We start from the raw sequence: 25,086 nt of genomic DNA on the forward strand, positions 1-25,086 counted from the left end.
GTGCAAGCAATTCTATCGTTCTTTAAATACACCTACATCACTGATAATACTCAGGTTCAACGGATTGCTACTGAAATCTACCCAGCTCTGATATACCGCTGAATCCAAGATGGCGCCCTCAAGAATCTCGCCAGACCCGCCCACAGAAACACCCAGTATTGGTCTCACGCCCAAACAGGTCGCCTCATTCCAGCGCGATGGCTACCTAATAATACCCTCATACCTCTCACGCGAGACATGCCAGACCCTTCTCTCCAGAACACATCAACTACTCACCGAGTTCCCCCTGGAGGAGCACCCGATGACCCGGTTCACCACGGGGACGGACTCGACGGGCAAGCCGACAGAGAAAAAGCACGTGGGGGACGACTACTTTTTGACGTCGGGGGACAAAGTGCGCTTCTTCTTCGAGGAGGACGCCTTTGATCCGGAGAGTGGCACGCTGAACAAGCCGAAAGAAAAGGCCATCAACAAGATCGGACACAACCTGCACGGCCTGGTGCCCGAGTTTGCGCAAGTGTCGCACACGGGCGAGATTGGAAGGCGCAACGCGCAGATCGCGCGCGACTTGGGATACAAAGACCCGCGGCTATTGCAGAGCATGGTGATTTGCAAGCAGCCCGAGATTGGCGGAGCGGTGCCGCCGCACCAGGACAGTTCGTTCCTGTACACCTCACCCCCCTCGGCCGTGGGGTTCTGGATCGCGTTGGAGGACGCCACCGTCGAAAACGGGTGTCTTTCTTTCGCGCCGGGCAGCCACCGGCGTGCACCTATTCGCGACCGGTTCGTGCGCAAGCAGCCCGACGGGTCGGAGGGGACGACGTTTGAAAGCGTGCCCACGGAGGAAGGGCGGTGGCCGCGAGACTTTGAGCACGAGGCGGACGTGGGGGAGAAGGATGAGGAGGAGGAATACGTCCTCGGTGAAGTCGAGGCCGGCAGTCTGGTCCTCATCCACGGCAACATCCTGCACAAATCCGAGAAGAACACGTCCCAAAAGGGCCGCATCATCTACACGTTCCACCTGATCGAGGGCGAGGAAACCTACGACGACAAGAACTGGTTACAGATTCCCGGCGGACCGCAGGCGTTTACGAGGCTGGATGGGAAGGTATAGCTCAGGCAGGTAGGCGGAGAATAGAAAGGGAGGGAAGTACATACTTGTTAGAAATGAGAGGAGAGGGAGAAATCCAGATCCTCCCCGTATGATCTCCTCCTCGAGTGTCTGGCCTTTTTCTTTTCACTTTCCATTCTGCTTCTTCCCCATTGTCTAACGAACTACCAAAGTTCTCCTATAGCACTCGAGCTTGTACATGAACATGAACATGTAAATGAAACCAAACCAACCCATCCCTGACCAAGGCGTATCCATACAATGCGTACCTACCTACATACATGCGTGGATGCTTATCCTCATCATCTCCGCTCCCATCTCTCGCCCCGGCGAATGTGGATGCGTAGGTACCTGTAGACATTATCGGCCGACAGCCTCGTTCCCTCTTCGCCCACCCGGCTGGGTATTGACCGACCGACCGACCGAACCGACCGACCAACTGACCCATACGGCAAATGAATTATTATTAATGACAAGGTAAGGAATACCGAGTACTATGTACCAAGAACCTTACCTAGGTAGGTATGTAGGTTGACGGCCCAAAAACATTCAACCATCTCTTGGCAAGCAATTCTTTCTTTGTCATTTCGGAGATAAAAGAAAATATTCTTCCCCCTCTCGGTACTAGGTAGGTAGGTAGGGATCGTGGTGCCTTAACTTACCTTACCTAGGTAGATAAATCCCAAATAAAACAATCCGATACGCAGCGTATTTCGCTCGCGGGGGCCGCTCGGGAGGGAGGAAATAATATACCCGACCTTTTACCCCTTCCCGCTTCCCAGCTCGCCAGTTTCGCCCGCTAGGGCCCATTGAGTTGGTGACGTATCTACAAATCATATATTAACATTTAAAACTCATGGGTGGTTGTTCTTCAAGTGAATAACCAACGACTCGGTAAATCTCTTCAATTGGGTACGCGGAGTTTTACTCTACCGTCTCCTCCATACAACGCACATCTGCTCTGCTGTGCCCAGCCAATTCAGCACATCTCTGCCAGGTGCTTGTGTGCCCTCCTCTCTCCTCCTCTCAACATGTCCCGACCACAACTCCAAACCCGCCCCTCCAGCGTCGTCGCACAGCGCAAGACAATCATCCTCGTCAGCGGCGGCAACACAGGCATCGGCTACGAGATCGTCAAGCGACTCGCCAGCGACAACCCCAACAACCAGGTGTTGATGGGATGCCGCGACACGCACAAGGGTGAAGAAGCCGTGGCGAGCATGGGCGCCCCCATCAACGTCAACCCCATCCAACTCGACATCACCGACGACGAGTCCATCGAGCACTGTTTTCTAGCCATCCAGCAGCATTTCGGCAGATTGGACATCCTGGTCAACAACGCCGGAACCGCCGCGCAGACTCTGCCCCCGGACGCCACCCTGCGGCAAAAATACGACCTCTGCATGAGCGTCAACGTCACCTCGACCGCCGTCCTCACCGACAAACTGGTGCCACTGCTCGAAAAGTCCGCGTTGCCCAAAGTCATCTTCATATCCTCCACCTTGGGATCCTTACAGACCACATTGGACCGTGGAATCATGTATAATGGTCCCTGGTATAACACGAGCAAATCCGCCGTGAACGCGCTCGCCGTGTACTATGCCAAGCAGTACCCCAAATGGAAGGTCAACAGCGTGTGTCCAGGATATCGTGCGACGGGGTTGAACAATGCAGAACTGAGTGAGGACAGACATCCGAAGTTGGGAGCTGTGAGGGTGTCTGAGTTGGTTGCTCAAGGGCCCGACGGGGTGACAGGGACGTATTCGAGGTCGGGCAGTGAAATACCTTGGTAAAGGTTTTCTCATGGGAGGAGGTTCGCGCTCTCTTCAGCATCTTCGGGAGTCTCAATGTGTCGTCTTCTTGTTGCTCTTTGCGTTAGATAGCTGGACAGTTGAAAGCTCCAATGGCAGCACATGCCGGCGGCGAAGCCGATGGCGTCGTTCTTGAACGCAATCAGCAGACCAGCCGTCACGAGCATCACTGTCCATCTCTGCTTCTTCTCTTCGTCCGTGATTTCCGTGCGTCTCACGCCGGAGCCTTCCTTGCTCAGGTCTCGAGCGCGGCGCGTGTTTAGACTTTCTCCAACACTGGCAAGTTCCAGTCCGGCTGCGATGATCATGACCGAAAGGAAGGCCAGAGGGAATCGATGGAGGACGTCGGTAAGGCTTTCGCCAAACAGGATGCCCAGTAGGAGCTTGAGGAGCCCAAGGAATATGATGCTGGCACCCGAGCGAGCGCCAAACCGATATTGGGCCGCCAATCCTCCGGAACCATGGCACACGGGCATAGCCCCGAACCAGCATCCGAAGAGATTCATGCCTGCAACACTGATGCCAATTGCCGTAACGGAAGGAGTTTCAATGTCGGGCAGGAGATCAGCGGCTAGGTGGGTGACGGCGATGATGGAGTTGAGCGTAGTTAGCGGTAGTTGGCCAATACCAGCGTCGAGTATTCCTGTCTTCCACTCGCTTCCCGACGGTGCTCGAGTGTACGGACGCCAAATCTGGAATCCTGGAAGATGGTGCTTGTCATGGGCCGTAATTTGGATCAACGCGAACACCACGCCGACGAGGAACAGGATCAGGGCATACGGCGTTCGTGGGCGGAGATTGATGGCAAAAAGGGCAACGAAGGCCACTATCATCCATTGGTAGTTGTCCGCCCAGGACGGCGTCGCCCATGACAGGGACGAGAGTGCTTTGGTGCCCGCAGCGATGGTCAAACTCAACCCGGCGCCGACCTGGATTCCTTTCACCACGGGGATCGGAATGACCTTTGTGAACCACGACAGGAGGCCTGTCACGCTGAAGAGCAGAATGCAGCTCGAGACGAAGATTCCGGCTGCTGCCGTCTCCCCGGCCGTCAGGGATTTGAGAATCGCGACGGCTGCGATCGCTTTCATCGGCTGGACCGGCAGCGGGATCCCGAAGCAGGCACCGGTGAGGATGTTGTACAGACCGGTCAAGATGAGGGTAGTCGTCAAGGAAATTTGGTGGCCTTCGGTCAAGGCAATGACAATCGGTAGGAACGTGCCCAGGTCACCCAGAGAGCCCGAGATCTCGTTCCATGGCTGTCGGCGGAATGTCGACCAGTTGTGGACGGCGAGGTGCCGCAGGCGGGCCTGGCTCATCATGGTTTTGGTTGCGAAGATAACTTCATGCCCTGTTCAGCTTGTAGGTCGTGAAAAAGAAGGGCACCTGGGCAAGGAAAAGAAAACGTCGAAAGGATACAAATAGTCAGCGTGGGGGGAGGACAGATGATGTGGTCCCAGAGGTTGTTCAAGGTGCTTAGGGTTGGTGCCCGCGGATAAACGATGGATGAAAGATCGAGCAAACCCTGCATAAGCGAATTATTAGAGCCCGCAACTTGGTAGCTGACGAGGCTGCCACTGTGCATCTCGTGCATCTCAGAAACAACCACCGGCACAGTCACGCGCAGTCATGCTGTCCACAACTGGGCACATCTTCTTCTGTTGTGTTACGACTCTACAGTCATGAGATCCTATTATTCAGCCCGAGTCATTCGGCGGAGTTCACAACTAAGCCTATCAATGCCCCAAGAATACTTCTTAGTACAAGACAACACATCTTTCATCTGACCTTCAAGTCCTTCATGCCATCAGGACAGCTATCTCTTGTCATACACACACCATTAGTGAGGTTGCCTAGCTAATTTTCTATAATACAGGTCAAAAAATGTCGCATTTGGGAAGCCAGGGCTCACGCAGCTGTCATGCCTTTGACATGCTAATTACTATGTCTCGAGAAGAACCGACGCCCCATTAACTCGGGTTGATCATGTTCCGGAAGTCTTCGTTCGTCTTCTTTCCGCTTTCTTTCTCTGTGTCGGCACTCGAGCTCTCCTTCTCATTCGACCCGTGCAAAGCGCTTGACCTCTGACCCAGATGTCCTCCCTTTCTCCGAACACCTGGCTGTGCAGGACGTCGGACCGGCCCATTGGCAGGCGTAACAGCGTTCGGAGCAGGGCGTCGGGCAAATTGATCTGTCTTGTGCTCCCGCTCTTGCTGCAACATGTCCTTCTCGGTGGTGACACGGATGTGGCGGCCGGGGGTAATTTCCAGGTTGTCGAGCTCTATCATCGCTCGCCCAGCGTCTGGGATACTCTCAAACTCAATAAAAGCCCCTTGGTGGTTGGTCTTGAGGATCACCTTGCGCACCGGGGCGATCTTCTCTGCCACGGCCTTGATACGGCTTTCATTCACAATATCAGGCACGTCGCAAATGACAACAGTCCGTTGACGCCGGCTCTCTATGGTGTCCTGATCCACAGTTTTTGTTACACTTGTGGTATCAGATGCGGTGTCCGGCGGCAGTGAGGGAGATTTCGACCGCCCGTTGATGCTTTTGGCTGGTCGGCTGTCACCTTCAGATATATTGACGGTGAGTTTCCGGCCCTGGAACTCCACGCCGTGCATGGACAAGGCAGCCTGTGCCTCCCCTGCATTGGCGAATGTCAGAAAAGCAATGCCCCGGTTTCGAGAGCTGTTTTTCTGATCCTTGGGTAGTCTGAGCTGCTCGATGGCTCCATACTTGGTGAAATGCTTTTCGACATCCTCGGCGGTCGCCTTGAATGGTAGGTGACCAACAAAGATCGTTCGTCCATCGCTACTCCGCTCCTTTCTTGGCTGCCGTACTGTCGGATTGGAGATTTTTGCGACCAATTTCAGCCCGTCAATGTCTTTGTTGTCGAGCTCGGTCGCAGCCTGCGCTTCCGAAGGCCGCTTGAACTCGACGTAACAGAACCTTCGTTTCTTGTTGCGTTGAAGAGAAGGGAAGCGAACGTTAACAATCTCCCCGTAGGATCGGAACAGGTTGCGGATGTACGACTCGTCGGCGGCAGCAAGGTAATTCGTGACAAACAACGTCGATCCAGTGTTGAGAATAATGGAGAGCTCAGCGCCTTCAAATTCGCGCCCATCTCGGGAGAGGGCGAAAGAAGCGGCATCGGCATCTTCAAATTCCACAATGACACTGTTCTCCTCGTCCTGTAAAAGCTTCACCTGCTTGACGCTTCCGCAACTGCTGAAATACTGCCGGATCTTGGTTTCAGTGACGTTGGGTGGTATGTTCTGCACAAGCACGCTGGCGTGCTCCCGATCGCGTTTCAGTTCTTCGGCTGGAGGCCGATCGGGTTCAATTGACGGTGCTGCAGTCTCTTCATTCCGCTGCCTTTTCTTTGCCTCTTCTTCTTCCGACTCTTCGTCTCGTTTGCGCTTCCCAATGTGAAGACCATTAGCGACCTCTTGTGTCCGACTAGCGACTTCTTCTTCGGCTTGTTCTTTTTGCGCCGCGACCTCTGCTGCTTGAAGGACTTCTCGTTGTCGCCGCGCCGTGAGCTCCTTCTGGACTTTCCGTACCAAGCTTATGGCGCTCTGCAGTTCATCTGCATCCTCATAGTCCTCGCAGTGATTCAACAACGCTTCCATGAGTGGTTCTGGGTAGTCTAGACCAGGTTGCTGAAGCCCCTGCTTTAGAACTCCCACAGCGAAAGGGGCAGAAGACAGAGTGTCCAGTCGGTCGGGCCTTGATCGTTGGAGTAGCGCAACTTGCATGGATTTCTGCATTTCAAACTCATAATATCGCAGCCAGAATTTGTAATACTTGCCGTAGTCAGCCACTGCATCGTTGAATTGGGCCCCTGCATTGTCGAGTCGGTTCTGGGACTTAAGATATTCGACATATTTTCGTTGTAGCCGGAAGGAAGGATCATATGCGCTTCCAATTCCCAACTTCGAAGCAAGGCTATGCACTGCCTCGATGGACGACCGGATTCCCATTTCCGCGACATCAGCATCTTCTTCAATAGCATCAGGACGTTTAGTCCGCCGTAGGAGATATCCACACCACGCATCGTGGACGACGAGAGCCTCCTCGATGCCGGCAGCGTCCAAAAGTCCGGTGCTGGTGGCCTTGTGCTTGATCTTCTCGGTTTCATCGAATGGCTCTTCCGCAAGTTCGGAGGTCAACATGTACTGTTTCCACAGCGACCCAGACCACGGGCAGTGTTTTGTGGCTCGAGCCAGGACGTCCAACAAGCCCGCCTTCGACTTCTCGATCAGATAATCGATGTGCTCTTCCCAGATCGCAGGCACTGAAGGGAAGCGAAGTTCCGCACGTTCGTAAAGAGCGTCGACCAGATCGAAGTACGGATTTCGAACCTCCTGCGCTTTTTTGCCTCTACCTTTTCGTTGTGTCTGTGGCTTGTTCTCCTCCGCACGCTCCCACTCGATATATTTCGAGAAAACTTGGTATTCAGTAGCAGTGTCCCCAGCGGTTTGGGGTTCCAGCAAACTCATCTCTAATGTATCTCTGTCATTCCATATCTTTTTGGCGTCGGCTGAGTCTCTGAGGTTGGACGCCATGATTTCCTCGTATTGATCTGCTGGTATATTGGCAGAGACAAAACTTGAGAATGCCTGGAAAGTCTGCTGCCATTCAGCATGTGGTATGCGTAAACGGGATTCGAACAGTTCAAGAACAGTGGTGGCATCGCGTGATGGCAATTTTTGGCTGACGTCGCCAAACCGGACAGCCAGGTACTTGTCCCAAACTTCGTGACTACGGCTCATGTCATGCTTTGTCCGTTCGACGGCTTCAGACCATGTATCCAAGACAATACTCCAGTCGAAAACTTCGCGGCCAATCAAACGTTCGGTGTCGACATCGCCCTGCGCGTCTCCAGTTGAGTCGAGGGCCCATTTGTGGCAGTACGAGACCCAGTCTCCGTAAGTCAGCCACAGTCGTGTGCTGCCGTACTCCTCCGTGACTGCCCGCCGACACTTGTCCACGACCGCCACTCGCTCGTCCGCCGTTTGTGCAAGAATACTCTCATCTTGAAGCCAATCCAGCCACTGTTCCTCGCCAACCGCAAAGAGCTTGTCCAAGTTCTCACGAGCTCGCCGAAGGTCAGCAAGGAGGTCATATTTTCGAGGATCTCCATGAGCGTTCGGACTGGAGGAGGGATAGATGTGGTCGACAAAGCCTTGATGCAAGATTTTGATGATCTCCTTGTGGGCTTCATACGACGACGGGGTTTCTTGAATGTGTGCAGCCAGCACAGCCAGTCTTTGTTGCGCCTCCACGGGGAGAGAAGTATCAGTGTAGTCTGCTCTTATTACTGTTTGCGGGGTCTCAACCATGTTAATGTCTATGGATGCGCGAGGTTTTGAGGTCGCTCCGGCTGATGTGAGGTGAGGGAAGAGACCCGACGATGATTTTTGGCTGTCGGTTGATTCGCGGCTGGTTAGACTGGGCTTGGATGCATTGAAGTCCGCCAGGCTCTCCATGGTGGGTGTGGAAGAGGATCGAGGCAAATGAGCAGATGCGGTGCCGGCAGGGACGGGGCTGATGAGCGGCGACGAGTGCGGAGTCTGCTGGGCCGGACTTCTGACATGGGCGGGAATGCTCGATGGTGGTTGAACAGAACGACCTAAGGGCGAATTCACCAAACCTGCGGTCCCAGACTGCGTTCTCTGAACATGTCTGAATGGCGACTGTGGCTGTGACTGCGACTGCGAGAGCGAATTCGAATTCGAATTCGAATGCGTCAGACTGGGGGTGCCAGTTGAAGGAGTGAGCGAACTGGCGCGAGTATTGTCGGAGGGAGAAAGAAGTGAATTGATGTCCATGGTCGCACCGATATACTCTCTGGTATAACTTTAACTTAAAGCAATGAATGGCCCTGCTCCAACTCTTTCCAACGTGATGATTCCCCGGCCTACTGACGAGGCCATGCTCCTCCTTCGACGAGGACTCGATAGACCTCAGATAAGGGTATACAGTTTATTGCGGAGGGGCAGGAACTAGGACCGAGGGCATTCAGAATTATGCGTGTTGCTGTAGACGAGGAAGCGGAAAGGTGTGGGCGCGGGTTACCAGAGGCCACACGAGGCGCAGGAAGTGTAGAAAGTTCAAGAATGACGAAGGTCAGAGAGCGAGAAGAGCAAGCAATATTTTGGTAAACCTCGGGCGCAATGAGCTGGATAAAAACTCCGGGTAGACGGCGAACAGGCAGAGACTGCACGAGAGAGGCAGCCGAGAGGGTCGCATGCTGATCACCAGGTTCGAGGCCGGGCTCTTTCTCTTGGCTGGGAGCTCATGCTCTTGGGGGCTTCCAGCCCTTTAGTGTCGCTTCTAGTGGCCCTTAGGTGGCCCCTAGGTGGCCTGGGTTGCCCTTGGGTGGCCCTGACGATCGCTCATGCTTACTAAAACCCAACCGCAAGAGCCCGTGCCCGACTGCGGCCTTTCTCCGGCGCCCAACGTGCCCTGGTGACGTCCTCTGCCAAGTTGTAACCACCAAACGGTCCGGGGCGGATGGGGTGCAGGGGCTGATGCACCACCGAGCCAGATACAATGCTGTACCAAAGGTCACTCTTCACAACCAACCTGGAAGGTAATTATATAGAGCAATGTCACGCTTCCGGTGCGGCCACGTCGTCCACCACCCAAAGCTTCCGTCCAATGGCCTTTTGCGGTATCTTGTTCGTCGATCTCAGACTCAAGGTCCCAGGTCAATCGACATGAGAGCCTTGTTGATCGAGCCTTTTCACCTTCTGCAGGACGGACTCTTTTGTAAAATGCTGCCAGATTTGAGCCAGCGACCATTATCCGACCATTATCAACTGGCCACTTTAGATTCCTTTGATATATGCAAAGGCCTGTTTCCATGCTCATGCCAGTAGTGGTCTCATCTTCCTTCTAGAGCTGCGCTCGCCGTTGATCTGTAGAAATTCAAAGACGTTGTGACACAGAGCCTAGAATCATGACGGGCACGAGGCTTACAATAAATCTCAAACCTGGCAGGAGATTGAACGAGTCTATGTCGTGCATCAGTCGGCATATCACAGAAGAAAAGGCTCTTCCCAAAAAACGGAGCGGCCTCGGAGCAGGGTTTATATTGTTCCGCTGCCAAGCATTCACCCTTCCAATCCTCCACTCCATCTGGAGAGCCTGCGAGAACTGGTCGCTTTGTTCAATCGCAACGATACAGCAGCTAACGCGGCGACGGAGCTCAGCCTGAGCTGAAGCCCGTCATAATGAACACTCAACAGATGTCTCTACGACATATCTGCCGAGGCAAGTCTCCTGTTGCCCTCGGTTCCATACAGACTGACTGACTGCATTGAAGCTTGCCAATCACGAACAGACCCTTCGCCCTTGATTGAGCTGTGTCGTCTAACGACCTCTCTCCATCTCTCGTCCAGAAGATCCCTTCATTCCTCGAATGTCCGACGCGCCCCCACAGATTCAGAAGGGTCTGCAGCAAAACAAGCTCCTGGCAAGGCGACGGAACCAAAAGCAAAACCAATGACACCCCTGGAGAGAATGAAGGCAGCACAGCGAAGAGCCCAAGACAAGTTGAACGAGCAACGCAAAGAGTTCGAGGGAATGGCCTCTCAAGGAGGCCTCGCCCCTTCCAGCGCCTTCGGTGGAGAATTGAAGCGCAAAGCCTTCCAACCGACCGGCCTTCTCGTCGAAGATGCCTTTGAGAAGCGGAATCCCTCGAACATGGAACAGGCTCTCAATCCGCGTCCCGAAGCCCGCTTACGATGGCAACGTAAGATGGTCATTCGAGAGATCAGACACCGCGGCCGGTTGAACAAGACGGTGACCATAGCTAGGACCGAGCGCAGCCACATGTCCCGATCTCATTTCTTCAAGACTTCGATGAAAAAGCTGGCCCCGCTCGCCCGCCAGATCGCCGGCAAACCCATCGACGAGGCAATCCTCCAGATGAGGTTTTCCAACAAAAAGGTAGCTCAGGATGTGCGCCAGCACCTCATCCAAGCCCGGAACGAGGCCATCGTCGTCAAGGGCATGGGTCTGGGTCGTGCCGGGGAGGAGAATCAAAACGCAGAGCTACTCCAGTCGGACCCGAGCGAGACACCGCCACTACCTCACCAGACACCACTGAAGACGTACAAAAAGGGCGTCGCGCCTGATCCGACCGACATGTACGTCGCCCAGGCCTGGACCAACCGTGGGCCCTACGGTATGGAACCGGACTACCGCGCCCGAGGACGAGTGAATATCATGAGACCACCACACACCGGGATCACCGTGCTGTTGAAGGAAGAGAAGACCAGGACGAGGGAAAAGGCCGAGAAGGAGGCGAGGGCGCTGAAGAAAAGACTTGGCAAGAAGATGTGGGTGCATTTGCCCGATCGGCCCGTCACCACGCAACGGCAGCATGTATTGTGGTAGAGACGAGACTTTTGTACAGGGCTAAGCATAGCGGATTTTGGTGGCTTATCCTTATTTTATTAGAGAAAAGGAAATCTGTAACAAAAATCATTCTCCATTACCGGAAAGAGACTCCCTCAGCTCCCCCCCCCCGGTCTAGTTCTCCTAATTAAGCCTTGCTTTGACAATTTGAGTGTCCTCCCATTCGAGGTCCGCACAATCGATTCCAACCCATCACCACCCATCACCACACTCAGTCAAAGACATCGACCGCATAGCGCTCACCCCTCAGATCTTCCCACCACTTCAAGGCCTTTTCATGAGACATGTCCTTTCCTTTCTTCTCGGCGTCCTCCACGGCGATCTTTGCAGCGACGTCCGCGACGCCCTTGCCCAATGCCGCGCTGCCGCAGATATACGCCCTGGCACCTTCACTGAACAGGTTCAAGACTGTCTCGCGCTCGCGCCAGAGCCGGTCTTGCGCGTACTTGCACCCCTCGGAGCGCTCGAGCTCGCGACTGAAGGCATAAAACACTTTCACCGCGCCCTGCTTGGCCCATTCGTCGATCTGCTGCGCCTGCAACCGGTCCTTGTCGTGGTAGCGGCAACCGATGAACAAGAGTGCCTCGCCAAAGGCATTGTCGCGGTTTCCGCTTTCGCCGAGGGCGGCCATGCGCACGGCGCGTTCCTGGACGAACCCCAAGAATGGCGCCAGACCCGTACCGGCGCAGACCATGATGATGGGAGTCTTTGTGTCCAGTGGGAGGTGGAAGCTCGGATGGGACTTCTTAATCATCAGCTGCGCTGCGAAGCCCGGCTGCAGGGATTTGAGGTAGTTCGTCGCAACGCCAATATGGCTCGTGCCCGCGCCGACTACAGTGTATGTGATGCTGACCTTGGTCGGGTCCTGCAGTGGCGAGGACGAGATGGAATATTGGCGGATGCGCATGGGTGTGAGCATGGAGAGGTAGACGGCAAAAGGCAGCTCGATGCTGGGATATTTCTCCATGATTTCCAGAACGGACAAGGGCTCAGTGATTTCTGCGACTTGCTTGCGAACAGATTCGTCTTTGGTGTATTTGCTCAGAGCCGCAATGTGTTTGCGGCTGGCTGGATGGTTCAATTCCACATACGCTCCAAGTACCGCTGTGATTGCAATGGGTGTTTCCGTTGGGATGGTGGTATGTGCGCCTTTGGCCAGTGTCATGAATGCGTCCCAAGGCAGTCCGAATCGGCTGAGGACCCTCGAGATTGTCCGCACATTGTTGACTGGTAGCAGAGCAAGATAATCTCCGGCTTCGTACGTCATGTTGGTTGGTAATTTGAACTCGGTGTGGCGCTTCTCTGGGATTGAGGGATCAGTCAACAGCTCGTTCTCCAGGACCAATGCCTCCTGCACATTATGCCGGAGGTGGGAAGCACGAGCGGTGGTGCTGATCTCCATGTCTAAAGCTTCCGGGATTTCGTCAGCTCCACCACCAACAGATAGAGCAGGCCACAGTTTGCCGTCCTGCCACTCGTCAAAGTCGTCAAACACCTTTCCCTCGGCGACGTCGGATTGTCCGCGCTCCACAATTTGCTTCGCCCCTTTCGCGGCCAACTCGGAGTCGATCAGTTTGGGGATTTTCTGAAAAGTCGTGACCCAGTCGTGATGGCCACAGCCAAAGACAGCAAATTGCACATTCTTAACCTTTTCAGCATCCACCGTCTTGAGCCATTCAACGAACCCTCCGGCGTTGTCAGGAGGATTGCCTTCGTAGCTCGCGGTGATGACGACGACAGGCTGATTGCTTGGGAGCTGGTCGACAGCAGCGTCCAGAGACTTCACGGTAGCACTGAAGCCCCGATTAGCCGCACCACCAGCAAGACCCTGCGCCAGCCCTTCACAAGTGCCTGAGTTGGAACCGTAAAGGATCAGCATCGGCTTTCCCGCGTCACCAACTTTCTTGGCCAAAGAACTGCGTTCCTTGTGATGAGCGTCTTCGGTTTCAAGACCTGCATACATCTTCCTCTCCAACTTCAGAGGATCGATGCCTTCGCGCAAAGTGGCTCGTAGGAACAAGTTGTCTGGCTTGACGGTCAAGGTCTGTCTGATCTGCAGTTGATACGATGGGTCGTCCAATCTGACGTTGAAGTTTTGAAGGATAAGAGCAATGGCCAGGATCGCTTCTTGCCAGGCAAAAGGACGGCCAATGCATCCACGAGCGCCATTCCCGAAAGGCTGGCAATCAGTTAATAATGAATCCACCATTCAATCATTTGGGTTCGACTTTACCTTCCAAGCATTGGGTGGCAGTTTTGCAAAATTCTCTCCATACATTCTCTCGGGCTTGAACTCTTCGGCGTCCGCACCATAGACGAGCGGATCACGTCCGCATTTTGATAGCATAGCAATGATGGGGCGGCCGGGAGGAATGGTATATTTTCCAGCAAGGACCACAGGTCCAGCGACAGTCTCCAATGGCTTCACAGTGAACCCAGGGGCTGTGGGGTTGAGTCGGAGGGTTTCTCTCATGACTGCCTCGATATAGGGCAGCTTGGTCACGTGCTGCACCGTCACCGGGCCCTTACCAACCACAGAGTCCACCTCCTGCTGAGCCTTTAGCATTGCATCAGGGTTCTTGCAAAGCTGGTAGAAGGCAAAGGAAAGCAGCCCCGATGTTGTTTCGTGCCCGGCGATGAGGAAAGTGATGATATTGTTGATGATACTGTCCTCTGTCATCTTCTCTCCTGTCTTCGGGTCCTTTCCGAAAAGCATCGCATTGAGCAAATCCTTCTTGTCGACCGGATTGGCTCTGCGGTACTCAACCATTTCCTTGGCGACGGTCCTCATTGTGTTGATGTCCTCGAAGTACTGGCGGTCGGCCGATCGGCTGAGAAGTGATCCAATTCTCGTACGTTGAGACCGGCGCCCAGATTCCAGCAAGAATCCCACCATTGCATCGACGAAGGGGTGCAATTTCTCCGAGTAGAAGGAATTGAAGCGCTTGCCCATGACACACAGCGCGATGGAGTCCAGGGTCAATCGCGTGAAGTCGTCTGTGACTGCAATCTTCTGCTCGGGCCCAACGCGCGCCCACTTTGCTACCAACTGGGTTGCAATGTCGTACATCTCGTCGTCTAGAAACATCAGCGGCTGCATTGATTCGCGTGGGGAGAGAAACCATACACATATCGTGAATGCCGATCGGACCAAAGGCAGGCACAAGGGTTCGATGAGCGACCTCCCAATCGTGCTCGCCATGGTAGGCAGTGAAAAGGCCACTTCCTACTCCGTTGCGGACCTGGTCTAGTGCACCAGACACCGCCTTGTGAAAGCGTTTTTCATCACAAATCTCATTGAGCAATTCGACCGAGCTGATGATGTATCTGTCGGCACCAAAGACGCTCAACTTGAAGATGGGGCCTTCGATGCGAATGTTAGCAACATGATCGGTCTGCATCGGCGCCAAGGGCATCGAGATACCCACCATATTTGTCGGCCAGATGACGGAGACTCTGATTGGCGTTGTTTGGGTCAATGTCCAAGACGTTGCCCAAAATTGGGATGCCGGGAGGCGAAGGAATTGGGGTCGACATGTTGTCGATCTCTGAACGGTTGTCGACAGTAGGGGGAGGGTAGTAATGTACCACAATCGAGCAAATTTAGGGGTGGGCAGATTGAGAATGAAGTGAAATCGGGGGGACAAAGGTATTTAAGCACACTGGAAGTCGATGGAGCTCGAGCTGGGCAGTTGGCATGTCGTTCTTATTGACTTTCCGGCTTGGCTTCAGCCGTTGAGGTTTTGATGTTGACATCTGACGTTTCGCAACAGTTGACATGATGAGCAGGTCCGTCCCACGTCCCACGGTTGACTAAGGGCAGCAATTGCCTTTCGTGGAAAAGGTGATCGGTGAAGCTGCACTGACCTGACCGCGGGACAACAGTCGAAGATGTGACACAGAGGGATTCAGGAACCGGAGGGATTATCGGCCCGCCAACTGGACGATCCCTAGGTATAATATTCATAGTCGGCACACACCCGTCAGCTATCAGGCAGGACGGTTTCGAATGAAGCACGAGCCAGTCTGAGCGTTGACCACCTTCGGTAATAACTTTGCGTGCTGTGGCCGGAGTTGCCAGCGAGATACGAGACACGAGACGCTGTACGCCAACACTACCCCCAGTGGGTGCCCAGCATTTACTCAACTTTTGACTAAGCTAAGCTCGCAAGCTTTACGAGAGACGGATATTGGAGTTCGGCGCTTTAACAAGGCCCCTAAGCCTAGCCCAATAAAGCAGAGACTTTGATTGGACCATCACGTGCAGTGGAATGGAGGTGAAAGGCAGCGGGAGGCTATGCCGCATTCTCAGTATTATACTCTCTCCCTTCGGGCCGAATCTTCACATGTTGATACTCCGGATTACCAGCGATAGCCGGCCTACAACCGAGTATTCGCAACACCGCCTTATGCTCACAAAGGCCCTCAACCACTCAAACACAGTCTCTGCGATGACATCAATCGACATCATTCTCACTTTATATTACAGCCGCTAGCTAATAGCCTTCTAGGGACCCGTGTATATTCCCATGGATGCAAACTAAGCTCACAACATCAAACATTTGCAGCCAAAGCGACACCCTGCTCCAGCCCTGCCAGCGCCGAGGGTACAAAGCCATCACATCTTCAAATATAACTCAATATGTGGCGTATTCAAATCATTTGGAACCCGGATTAGCCATGGTCTGGAATCAATTCGTATCCTCCTTCACTCGGCAGCGTCACTGCTGCCAGAGTAATGGCAACCGCACATAAGGCTTCAAAACTCCATGAAACTGTACACATGGTCCAACTCTTGTCAAGATACCAGCCGGAGAAAAATCGCTCGTCGTTCTCGTACAAATATGCCTGTTGTGGGGGTCAGTTGTAACTCGCGCCATGGAGTGGGCCACTTCTTACCATCAACGCCATTCCAACGGCCTGCACAAACGCTGCCAATGCCACCAATATTGTGAGGACGCCCCAACCTTGTTCTCTTTTCTGCTTCCCGCCAACGAGCAGGACTGCAAATGCGGCAAGTGTCATGCCCTCCAGCACCACTGCAAAGGACATTAAAAAGCCCACTGATCTCCACATGCTGCAGAAGTATCGGTCATCACCCCGGCAATCTTCATACCGGGGGAACTGTGTGCAATGCCAATTGGAGGCAGTGGTATACGAGATGTTTGAAGGAGGCAGGTTCGTATTCGAACATCTTCGATGTAGTCCGTAACTGTAGCGTATCGAAGTCCCGTGATTCTGTTCTCGCTGTCAGCTGTCACCGTATACCCCGGCATGTCCACTCACTGTGCTCCCGTCGAAGGATATCCAGTCGGGAATGGCGATTGATGCTATAGTCATCCCTGACGCTAGACAAATGGTCAGTCACCTCGGTCGCTGTGTCAACAGAGTGAGATGTGCATACCTGCAAGGAAGACGAAAAGCGCTCCCGAGAAGACGATGCTCCTTGTGAGCATGCCAGTATAATTGCTACCGTGCCCACCGGGCACAAGGCTAAAGTCCGCCATCCTCCCCTATCCCGCCACCAAAAGGAGTGTATGCCAGCTCTTGCTTGGGAACTATAGCGGTCCGGATAGATTTGCCGACCGACTTTGGAATGAGGACTCGGCGAAAAGGCGCACGAACTTCAATCTCGAAAACGCTGTCAAATTCGGGTGCAGCAAGTACGATGGGTGAGAAAATGAGGTTGGCTCGTCGTCGCTGAGGTCGGGATTGAAACCGGATCGTGATGAGCTCGATTGAGATAGCACTGTCATCGATGTCGGTGTAGGATTGGACGCGCGAGAACTGCGGAGATGAGAGCGACGCTCAGTCCGCAGACATCGAATGCTTCTTCGCTAGAGCGCAAAACGATACAGAGGAGAACAACAATGACAAGATTCGACGATATCCCACGACCCGGATTTGTGTTGCAGGACGAATGAGAGGTTGCAGGCAGCCTCTTTACAAGCAACCTTGGGAACTCCACTCGATGGATCGAGGGATCGATTCTGAGGGGGAAGTCCATCTCCGCCAAGCCATGACGACAAGTTGAATTCGACCATAGAATCAACATCGTCCTTGGTATATATTGTCTTTCATTCCTCGCATCCCCTTATATAAAGAGGACATTGCCCTCCTTCGACTGCAGCTTTCACGACATCATCGGTTCTCAGAGGATACCTCGATGTGTTCTTGTCGCTGAACCCACGACGCTCTTTTTGCGGCTCCAGATGTTCGCCGGGTCCCTTTTCCAGCCAATGCTGGCTTCTCCCCAGGTCACACAGGAACTCAGCAATGCTCAGGCAGGTCAACACTTTGTGTACGATGATTATCCTGGAGAAATACCCCTTGGGTGGTACATAACCAGAGAGAACATCTGTGTCTGAAGTTGCCTCTCTCAACAATGTTCTTGATTGTCAAGAGAAGGGGTGAAGTCTTTCACTCAATATGCTCTGGCTACGTTGTTTGCTAGTAGTTCAAGGAATACGACTTCTTGTGATGATCTAGAGACTGAAGTGTCATCATCAACAAATCCAATGATGCCAGACAAATCCGTCCTCCCCGTCAACTCTGCCTACGCTGCACCAGCCGTCACATACTCCCGAAAATCTTCTCGCAAAATATTCGTTCCCTGGAAAGGACGTCAGCGCGGTTGTGAACCCCTACTAAAGCACATATGTATCTCTCTCACCTGTGCCATCTGGCGCGCCAGTTCGTCATCCTCTTCCATCTTTTTGCAAAGATTCCAGAACTCTTGTCTCTCCGACTCGGCTTCGTCTAGACAGACACGCCGGAAATTCGCTCGAGACATAGGGTCGATAATTTCGGCCCATTTCTTGCGCCGGACTTCGCTGTACTTGTCCAGAATGCTGTCGTCCGCCTTTCCCTCTTTCAACGCCACGAGAGCATCAAACAAGCTCCCTACGTCGGCGATTCCGCCAGTTAGACCCAGCCCACCGCTAGAGCCGGGCATGTCAGCCTGAGTCATTTCACCACGCCGGAGGACTTACAAGGGGTTGCACAAATGAGCAGCGTCGGCGGCGAGCAAAAATCTCCCCACTCGAAACGAATCTGCGCATCGTTGATGTAGCTTGTACGGACTGGCGCTGACGAGCTTATAATCTCCCGGCTTCGGATGCCCAGGCAGGATTTTCTCGTACCGTTCGGGCTGTCTTGCCAGATACTCCTCGTTCGACAGGCCCCATACATCACCGTACGTTACTCTCCACAGGCCATCTTGGGTGATCCTTGCTGCCATGTACCAGTCATTTTCGTCGATGATGAAATTCGAGTCCCAGTACCCGAATTTGTGGAAGTCGTAATATACCTGAGGACCCCCGTCAGTTTCAGTTTTCTTTTTCCTTTTTTGGCCCATTTTGTCCCAGCCGAGGGAGGGAGGGCTTTACATTGGTGGCAATGATCTGCTTCTGCAACGTCTCCCCGGGATAGTTCAGGTCACCAAAGAGCGACCGCCTGATCTGGCTGTTTGCCCCGTCACATCCGACGATGTAGTCGGCGCCGAACGTCTTGTTCCCCTCGGGAGTCTCGACGTGGACCCTCGCCTCGTTTTCGTCCTGGTCGATCGAGACGACCTTGTGGTGCCACAAGATCTCGGTGCCCGGTTGCGCCAGAAAATGCTGGAGGAGGATGACGTCGAGTTGATCCAGGGGCAGGCAGACCATGGGGAATTCGATGTCGAACCGACTCCGGATGCCCGCGATGAACGTGCCGTCCGGGTGGCGCCAGCAGACGGCATCGGGATGGATCCCCTGTTTCTTGACCTCGTCGAGAACGCCCGCCCGATTCAACTCGTAGACGGCTGAAGGGGCATAGTGAGCCGCTCGGGGATTCTTGTCCAGTTCGCCTGCTGCCTCGAGGATTGAAACCTTGACCCCTTGCTTGGCCAGAAGGATACCCAGCAGTAGGCCCGACGGGCCAGCGCCCACGATGATCATCTAGATATGCTTGTCAGGATATGTATCCAAGCCTTACTGCTGCTCCTGCTGCTCCTGCTGTGGGGAGAGTGAACTACCCACCTTGTTAACAGGCGTTTGCTTCCCCATTTTCCGATTTCTTGAATGATCCACTTTCACCGTACCAGACACTCGTTTTTTTTATTGTGATGTTGGGACGGGACGCTATGGGAAAGGGAACCTGTGAATATACCTTTTTTTATCCCCGGACTCAAGAGACGTATAATATTGCTCTGGGAAATGCTCCAAAACAAGGTGGCACCACCGAGGCTGCAAAAACACACAAAAAGCCCCACAGAATATGGGAAAAAGGAAACGGACGAAGGCAAGGGGGCCCAAGCGGACGATTGGTCCAGACCTGTTTTGCGACAACAACGGAATCAAACGCTGGACAGAGGAAGGACCTCGATGTGTCAGATGTTCTTGATTTACTCCAAACTGTTCGTTGGATTTCAGGGAGAGTAATGGTTTTGTTTTTCGGCGATACAAGTATGGCCCCCGGACAGTGCCTTGTCCACCCTTACCCTTCACGATACAAATGGTTTCCTGGGGGGTTGAGTGGGGTTTTGTTCCTCTCCACAGTGGGAGTCCGCAACGAGTGTGAAATAGGAAATAGGAAATACGGAATATGTGGGGTAATCAAGGGTGGCACGCTCAACCGCATTAGCTACAGTATACCTAGGTAAGCCATATGGGCTATGGAGGATGGTGTCTATGCATCCTGCTCCAACTCACGACTACCTATGCAACGTGTGAGGTACGCCCGATCACTCAGTACTTGGTGTCCACCGCCGCCCTTCCCTCTCTTTCGATCAAGGCCGCGTGCTGAGGGCTGCGAACTCTGATTGACACGTCGAATGGGGCGAAGCGATGTTCCCCCCAGTTGACCTGAAACGAGTCAAAAGGCTTTCCCTGTAGTGAGCATTTGTTAGTGTGAAAAGGACTAGGAGCGCAAAGGCAAAGGGCTCCAAGGTCCCAGGGGCCAGACTCACGGGAACACCCTCAAAGTCGAAACAGTACAGCAACCGCGCCACCACGATCCAGACGTTCGTCTCTCCCACATTGTATCCCGAGCATACGCGCCGACCTGGATTTCCCATAAGGGATGTGTTAACATCGTTTCCACACGTTTCTCTCTCTGTCCAAAAGGGCCCAGGAGGGGGAAGGAATCACATACCTGGACCAAAGCTCCAATGCCCTTTCAAGACATGATCGAGGTCGTCGTTGAGGAATCTCTCGGGCCAGAACCGCTCGGGCTGCTCGTATTCGCGCGGGTCCATGGCGATGGCCGTCGCATTCCACGTGAACAACGTCCCCGCGGGGAACTTGTAGCCCTCGTACTCGTCGTCCTGGATGAGCATGTGCGGTACACCGATCTCGGCAAACGGGCGCCAGCGGAACGCCTCCTTGACCGTCGCGGTGATGTAGGGTAGATCGATCCGGTCGTCGAAGGTCGGCAGGCGCTCTGCGTTGCTCCCGCAGACTCTGTCGAGGGCTTCCCGCGCCGTGACCACCCACCGCTTGTCGAGCACTGCAGCGGCCATGACCTGGCTGATGGTCATGCGCGACGTGTCACTGCCGGCCTCCATGAGCGAGCCCAGGGCGAAATACGTCTGCGTCGGTCCGTAGCTCTTCGTTTCCGGGTCCCTAAGGAATCTGGTCGCGAAGCAGTCCCTCGCGGTGCCGTTTTTCATTTTCTGCTCCAATTCCTCCACCTCCCGCTTGTAGATGCTACATCCTTGGGGTCAGCGGTAGTAACTTTTTTTAAGGGGAAGCGGGCTTTACTTGACAGTCTTTTGGAACATGGCCTCCCCCCTCGGCCGCCACCATTGCAAGGGCTTCGGGAGTTTTTCAAGAAAGGTCAGCGAATCCACAAGGTTAGCCGAAGGCTGGATGGCCTCTATGATGGCATTGGACGTCTCGAAGAGTTCGCGGATCTTGGGGTCCTCCAGCTCCATGCGCTTGCCGAAGACGACACTCATGATGACCGAGTTGGCGAAGCGCTGTGTGGCCGAGTACCACAGCTCCGGGTGGTGGAGGAAGTCGTAGAGGAGATGCTTGGACTCGACGTCCTGGAAGGGCGCAAAGATTGGGGAATTCTGCTTGTTGAGGATCGAGTGCATGATGCGCCGGATCATCCGCCATCGCTCGCCGTAGGGCATGAGCAGGATCCGGTTGTCGCCCGACAGGACGCCCGACGCCATGGGCATGTATTGACGCGACGAGTAGATGGACGACCGCTTCTCCATCAGGTCGTTGACGGTGCGGGACGAGTTCAGAAACACCCACGTCTTGCCGCCAATGCTGCAAGTGAACCTGTGATCAGGGGACTCAGAGCCTCAGCCTTGTTCTCAATCATTCTCATGCAAACAGTGGCGGTTTAGTCTTACATCTCGCCGTATTTCTTTGCCATTTCCATGCCCCAGACCCCTTGCTTTAGAGGAGGTAGTTGAAAGGTATTGCCGAATATTGGTACTCCCGGGATACGCGGTGGTAACTTGTACTTTCGAGCCTTGACAATTTCCTTCAGTCTCCAGACTGTAACGAGGACCAAAGCGCCCAGCAAAGCAATCCCCAAGACGGGATGCTGCGCACAAAACGACCACGGGAACAACTCAGCCATGTTGAGATCTCGTCGCAGGGAGTAATAAGAGATGCTGTCAGCGCCCTCTAAAATGTCCCCAGAACGAAGTATTTTCTAACCGTCTCGAAGCCTCGTATTTGAAACCTCGACCAAAAATTCGTCGCCGCCTCGCAGGCAGTCCAGACTCGATTGTATTCGACTCCGCTTTGCGCCAGCCTGATGGTGGGGCTTGTCGGCATCCCTGAAGCAGATGGGTTTTTGGGGAAAATCGGTTTGGTGTTGGCATTTCCCCAATTCGCATTCGAACGGGCCCCCTGGGTCATCGGTACCTGCTGATTGAGCATCTCTCCCGAAGTGAAGACGGTGCTTCTGGGATGTAACCGCAGATCTCATTTCAGTTATGCTGTCAGCCCTGCAAAGGGTCTGTTTGTGAGGAAGAGAAAAACGACCCCGTACTCGATGACCCTTATTCAACCTTTACCCCACATTTTGGTTTGCAAGCAGACAGTCTCGACGGAGTGGTTGGGGCTCATTCCATGATAGTGTTGATCCTGGACAACTTGAATGCTAGTGAGGAAAAGAGGGATATGACGGGTTTGTTGATAATATAGGAAGATTTCTGGGGTGCCTTGCGTCGGAGATCGGCCGCGGAAAGTGGCATCTGTCGACATCGCCTTCCGCCTGAACTCGATCTCAGAACATCAACCACAATACATGTTGTTGCATCAGACTACTCATCCTTATGACTGGAAGGTTACAACTGTCGTTCTCAACGAGAGCATATCACCATCAAGTTCGCACAGTTTGACGGAACTTGGGTGGTTTTAGAGGCCCATCGAAGTGCATCAGTAATGCATCGCCGGGTCTAAGTACCTTTTCATTTTGATCCCATCACGGTCAAGCTCGATGCCTCCATCTCAATCACAGGCCCAGTGTACACATTCCTTGCTTTCAAAAAGTAATAGACAGCGCCTCCTCCGACCCAACCAGCAAGCACCACTGTCGAATAATTCATGTTCTGGGCGGTCACCGGCTGAAAGTTTGGAAATGTGCTGAAGATCATGGCAAAAATGAGCCATACGATCGCGACTATATTGACGAGAACACCTGCCGCCTTGCCGAGCTTGAAAGGCCCATAGTCATCTCTGGAGAGCTTCGACCGTCCGTAGATGACCATGTAAACAATTGGCAGCAGATAAGACAGATACATGCCGATAATCGCCATAGAAAGGACTGCATTAAAAGCTGTCGTGTTTCCCAGATATATAAATCCTAGCAAAGCTTGGAGGACCGAGACGAGAACGATCATTCGCACCGGGACTTTGAGCGCACCGTCGACATGAGCGAAGTACTTTGCAAAAGGGGTCGCCTCGTCTCGTGCAAAGGCCCAGAATGTGCGGCTTGTTGATGTCAGCCCTGCCGCGTTTGCAGCAGTGGCGATCAAGCATATTATCAGCGACAGAACGGTGGCTCCGGCAGGGGACTTGGTGACATTGAGGTATAGCTGCATGAAGGGAAAGCCAGTGGGTGATTCGAGAAGACTTGGTAGATCACCAAGGGAGAACAAGAGCATCAGGCAGTAAGCGAAACCGATAATGCCGTTGGCAACGACCGAACCGATCATGGCGATTGGCACATTGCGACTCGGCCTGGGCATCTCTTCTGAAAGATGTGCAGCGGCATCATACCTGCACCACATGCTTAGTTGCAACTCGAGAACAAGGCGACTAGACGTACCCGAGGAATGGATAAACCGAACTGAGGAGCCCGACGAGCCATGCAATACCATCACTGCCCCAGCCACTAGAATTCGACACTCGGACAAACACGTAGTCGGCAGAGTGCTTGGGTGCCATGACCCCAAGGACAATGAAGATGACGAGAAACCCAACGATATGCAGGATCCCTGGGGATAATTAGAAGTGGAAAAGGAGAGGGTTATTATCTTCATGCTCACCAGAAACAAGATTAGTGTGCGGCAAGACCTTCGAGCCGAAGATATTTACGGCGGCAGCATAGAGTAGAACAAGCCAGTAAAAGAGCATGCCCTGCCATCTTTCGGGAATATATGTATTGGGGTGATTCAGTGTAATCAAGGCTTGAAACTGGAGGCCGGCAGCAAAGGCTGCGGAAGCTGTCAGGACGATTTGACCCCCAACAGAGATCCATCCGGTGAACCAGGACGCAACAACCCTGGAATTTGGTGGCGCGAGGACAGCGACCCAATGGTATTGACCTGACGGGGTATCAGTCGAGGCTCGAGTATATGGGGGATGGAACTCTTTCTTACCTCCCGCCGTGGGCCATATGCTCGAGATTTCCGCAAGTGAGAGAGCAATTGCCACGGTTCCCACGAAAGATATGATGCTGTTACGCCGTCAGTAAAGCGGAGGAAGTAGTATCGAGGCTCATCCGCAGGACCATACTAGTTGTAGAAGAGACACGGTGCGCCACCACTGATCAAGGCAGCAGCAACAACGGACGACAGTGCTTCCCATGTCGCCATGAGACAGAGACACAAGCAACCCAGCGACCATACTGAAAAGTCCCGCTGCAACTCCTGCTTGTGGCCGAGGGCGGCGAGCAATTGTTCGTCATTCAGCGACCGCCTGTTGACGGGTTGCGCAGTCTCCACTTCCTCCATCTCCTGTGGCAGCTTTTCAACGTCCATGTTTGCGAGCGTTTGGGATGCCTTGGATTGACACTGCACCACCACATGGGCGCCGAGGCATTCTTAAATGCTTTCCCACAGCACTTAATCCTCCCCGGAAGCCAGAGCACCATTGGTGAGGTGTTTCAGCATCTCTGAACCTCCTTTCCCGGGGTAGTCCCCACCGCGGAGAACAGGTTGGCTTGCGGCCACACTCATCACACAGCCGGCCAGTAGCATTACAGAGCGTTACGTAGCTTGACGGCCTTTGCAGTTCTGTGGCAGAGCCCATGGCATGGCAGTAGGGGTACCTGGGCAACTCCGAGCCTGGAAGACGTTGCGTACCCATCGTAGCGGAACAGGAAAGACAGGGTGGAGGAGGATGATCCGTGGAGGAGCGCGGAGGGCGATTCCGCCATGGCTGGGGAATGGCCCACAGTATCGAGTATATAGCCAATCAGGTCGAATTGCGCATACTTTAAATGCACCGCTGGTGCCGGCCTGGAAATCTCTCCGCCCTCTCTTTCCAACTTCGTTTTCAA

At 53.7% G+C, this 25,086-nt stretch overlaps 10 protein-coding genes across 10 annotated transcripts; 3 read left to right on the plus strand and 7 right to left on the minus strand.

Moving 5' to 3' along the window:
* Positions 1-109: 109 nt before the first annotated feature.
* Positions 110-1,114, plus strand: Z520_09279 (uncharacterized protein; the record flags this gene model as incomplete). Its single annotated transcript, XM_016779773.1, has 1 exon — positions 110-1,114. One exon carries the CDS (start codon positions 110-112, stop codon positions 1,112-1,114), a length of 1,005 nt encoding a protein of 334 aa, XP_016629092.1.
* Positions 1,115-2,142: 1,028 nt separating this feature from the next.
* Positions 2,143-2,904, plus strand: Z520_09280 (uncharacterized protein; the record flags this gene model as incomplete). Its single annotated transcript, XM_016779774.1, has 1 exon — positions 2,143-2,904. One exon carries the CDS (start codon positions 2,143-2,145, stop codon positions 2,902-2,904), a length of 762 nt encoding a protein of 253 aa, XP_016629093.1.
* Positions 2,905-2,912: 8 nt separating this feature from the next.
* Z520_09281 (uncharacterized protein) lies at positions 2,913-4,244 on the minus strand (the record flags this gene model as incomplete). Its single annotated transcript, XM_016779775.1, has 1 exon — positions 2,913-4,244. One exon carries the CDS (start codon positions 4,242-4,244, stop codon positions 2,913-2,915), a length of 1,332 nt encoding a protein of 443 aa, XP_016629094.1.
* Positions 4,245-4,892: 648 nt separating this feature from the next.
* On the minus strand, positions 4,893-8,759 carry Z520_09282 (uncharacterized protein; the record flags this gene model as incomplete). The annotated part of the gene is made up of 1 exon (XM_016779776.1): positions 4,893-8,759. One exon carries the CDS (start codon positions 8,757-8,759, stop codon positions 4,893-4,895), a length of 3,867 nt encoding a protein of 1,288 aa, XP_016629095.1.
* A 1,678-nt stretch (positions 8,760-10,437) lies between these two features.
* Positions 10,438-11,334, plus strand: Z520_09283 (uncharacterized protein; the record flags this gene model as incomplete). The annotated part of the gene is made up of 1 exon (XM_016779777.1): positions 10,438-11,334. The coding sequence occupies one exon, from the start codon at positions 10,438-10,440 to the stop codon at positions 11,332-11,334; it is 897 nt and encodes a 298-aa protein (XP_016629096.1).
* Positions 11,335-11,566: 232 nt separating this feature from the next.
* Z520_09284 (uncharacterized protein) lies at positions 11,567-14,892 on the minus strand (the record flags this gene model as incomplete). The annotated part of the gene is made up of 4 exons (XM_016779778.1): positions 11,567-13,534; positions 13,589-14,433; positions 14,483-14,719; positions 14,784-14,892. The coding sequence occupies 4 exons, from the start codon at positions 14,890-14,892 to the stop codon at positions 11,567-11,569; spliced, it is 3,159 nt and encodes a 1,052-aa protein (XP_016629097.1).
* Positions 14,893-16,029: 1,137 nt separating this feature from the next.
* On the minus strand, positions 16,030-16,862 carry Z520_09285 (uncharacterized protein; the record flags this gene model as incomplete). Its single annotated transcript, XM_016779779.1, has 4 exons — positions 16,030-16,203; positions 16,255-16,593; positions 16,642-16,703; positions 16,760-16,862. 4 exons carry the CDS (start codon positions 16,860-16,862, stop codon positions 16,030-16,032), a joined length of 678 nt encoding a protein of 225 aa, XP_016629098.1.
* Positions 16,863-17,911: 1,049 nt separating this feature from the next.
* On the minus strand, positions 17,912-19,292 carry Z520_09286 (uncharacterized protein; the record flags this gene model as incomplete). Its single annotated transcript, XM_016779780.1, has 4 exons — positions 17,912-17,968; positions 18,029-18,296; positions 18,348-18,664; positions 18,744-19,292. The coding sequence occupies 4 exons, from the start codon at positions 19,290-19,292 to the stop codon at positions 17,912-17,914; spliced, it is 1,191 nt and encodes a 396-aa protein (XP_016629099.1).
* Positions 19,293-20,081: 789 nt separating this feature from the next.
* Z520_09287 (uncharacterized protein) lies at positions 20,082-21,933 on the minus strand (the record flags this gene model as incomplete). The annotated part of the gene is made up of 5 exons (XM_016779781.1): positions 20,082-20,222; positions 20,303-20,397; positions 20,488-21,041; positions 21,096-21,626; positions 21,701-21,933. 5 exons carry the CDS (start codon positions 21,931-21,933, stop codon positions 20,082-20,084), a joined length of 1,554 nt encoding a protein of 517 aa, XP_016629100.1.
* An 838-nt stretch (positions 21,934-22,771) lies between these two features.
* On the minus strand, positions 22,772-24,565 carry Z520_09288 (uncharacterized protein; the record flags this gene model as incomplete). Its single annotated transcript, XM_016779782.1, has 5 exons — positions 22,772-23,582; positions 23,632-23,800; positions 23,852-24,130; positions 24,185-24,261; positions 24,321-24,565. 5 exons carry the CDS (start codon positions 24,563-24,565, stop codon positions 22,772-22,774), a joined length of 1,581 nt encoding a protein of 526 aa, XP_016629101.1.
* Positions 24,566-25,086: the final 521 nt, after the last annotated feature.

The sequence above is a fragment of the Fonsecaea multimorphosa genome, assembly GCF_000836435.1.
Source record: "Fonsecaea multimorphosa CBS 102226 unplaced genomic scaffold supercont1.23, whole genome shotgun sequence".
Taxonomy (NCBI): domain Eukaryota; kingdom Fungi; phylum Ascomycota; class Eurotiomycetes; order Chaetothyriales; family Herpotrichiellaceae; genus Fonsecaea; species Fonsecaea multimorphosa.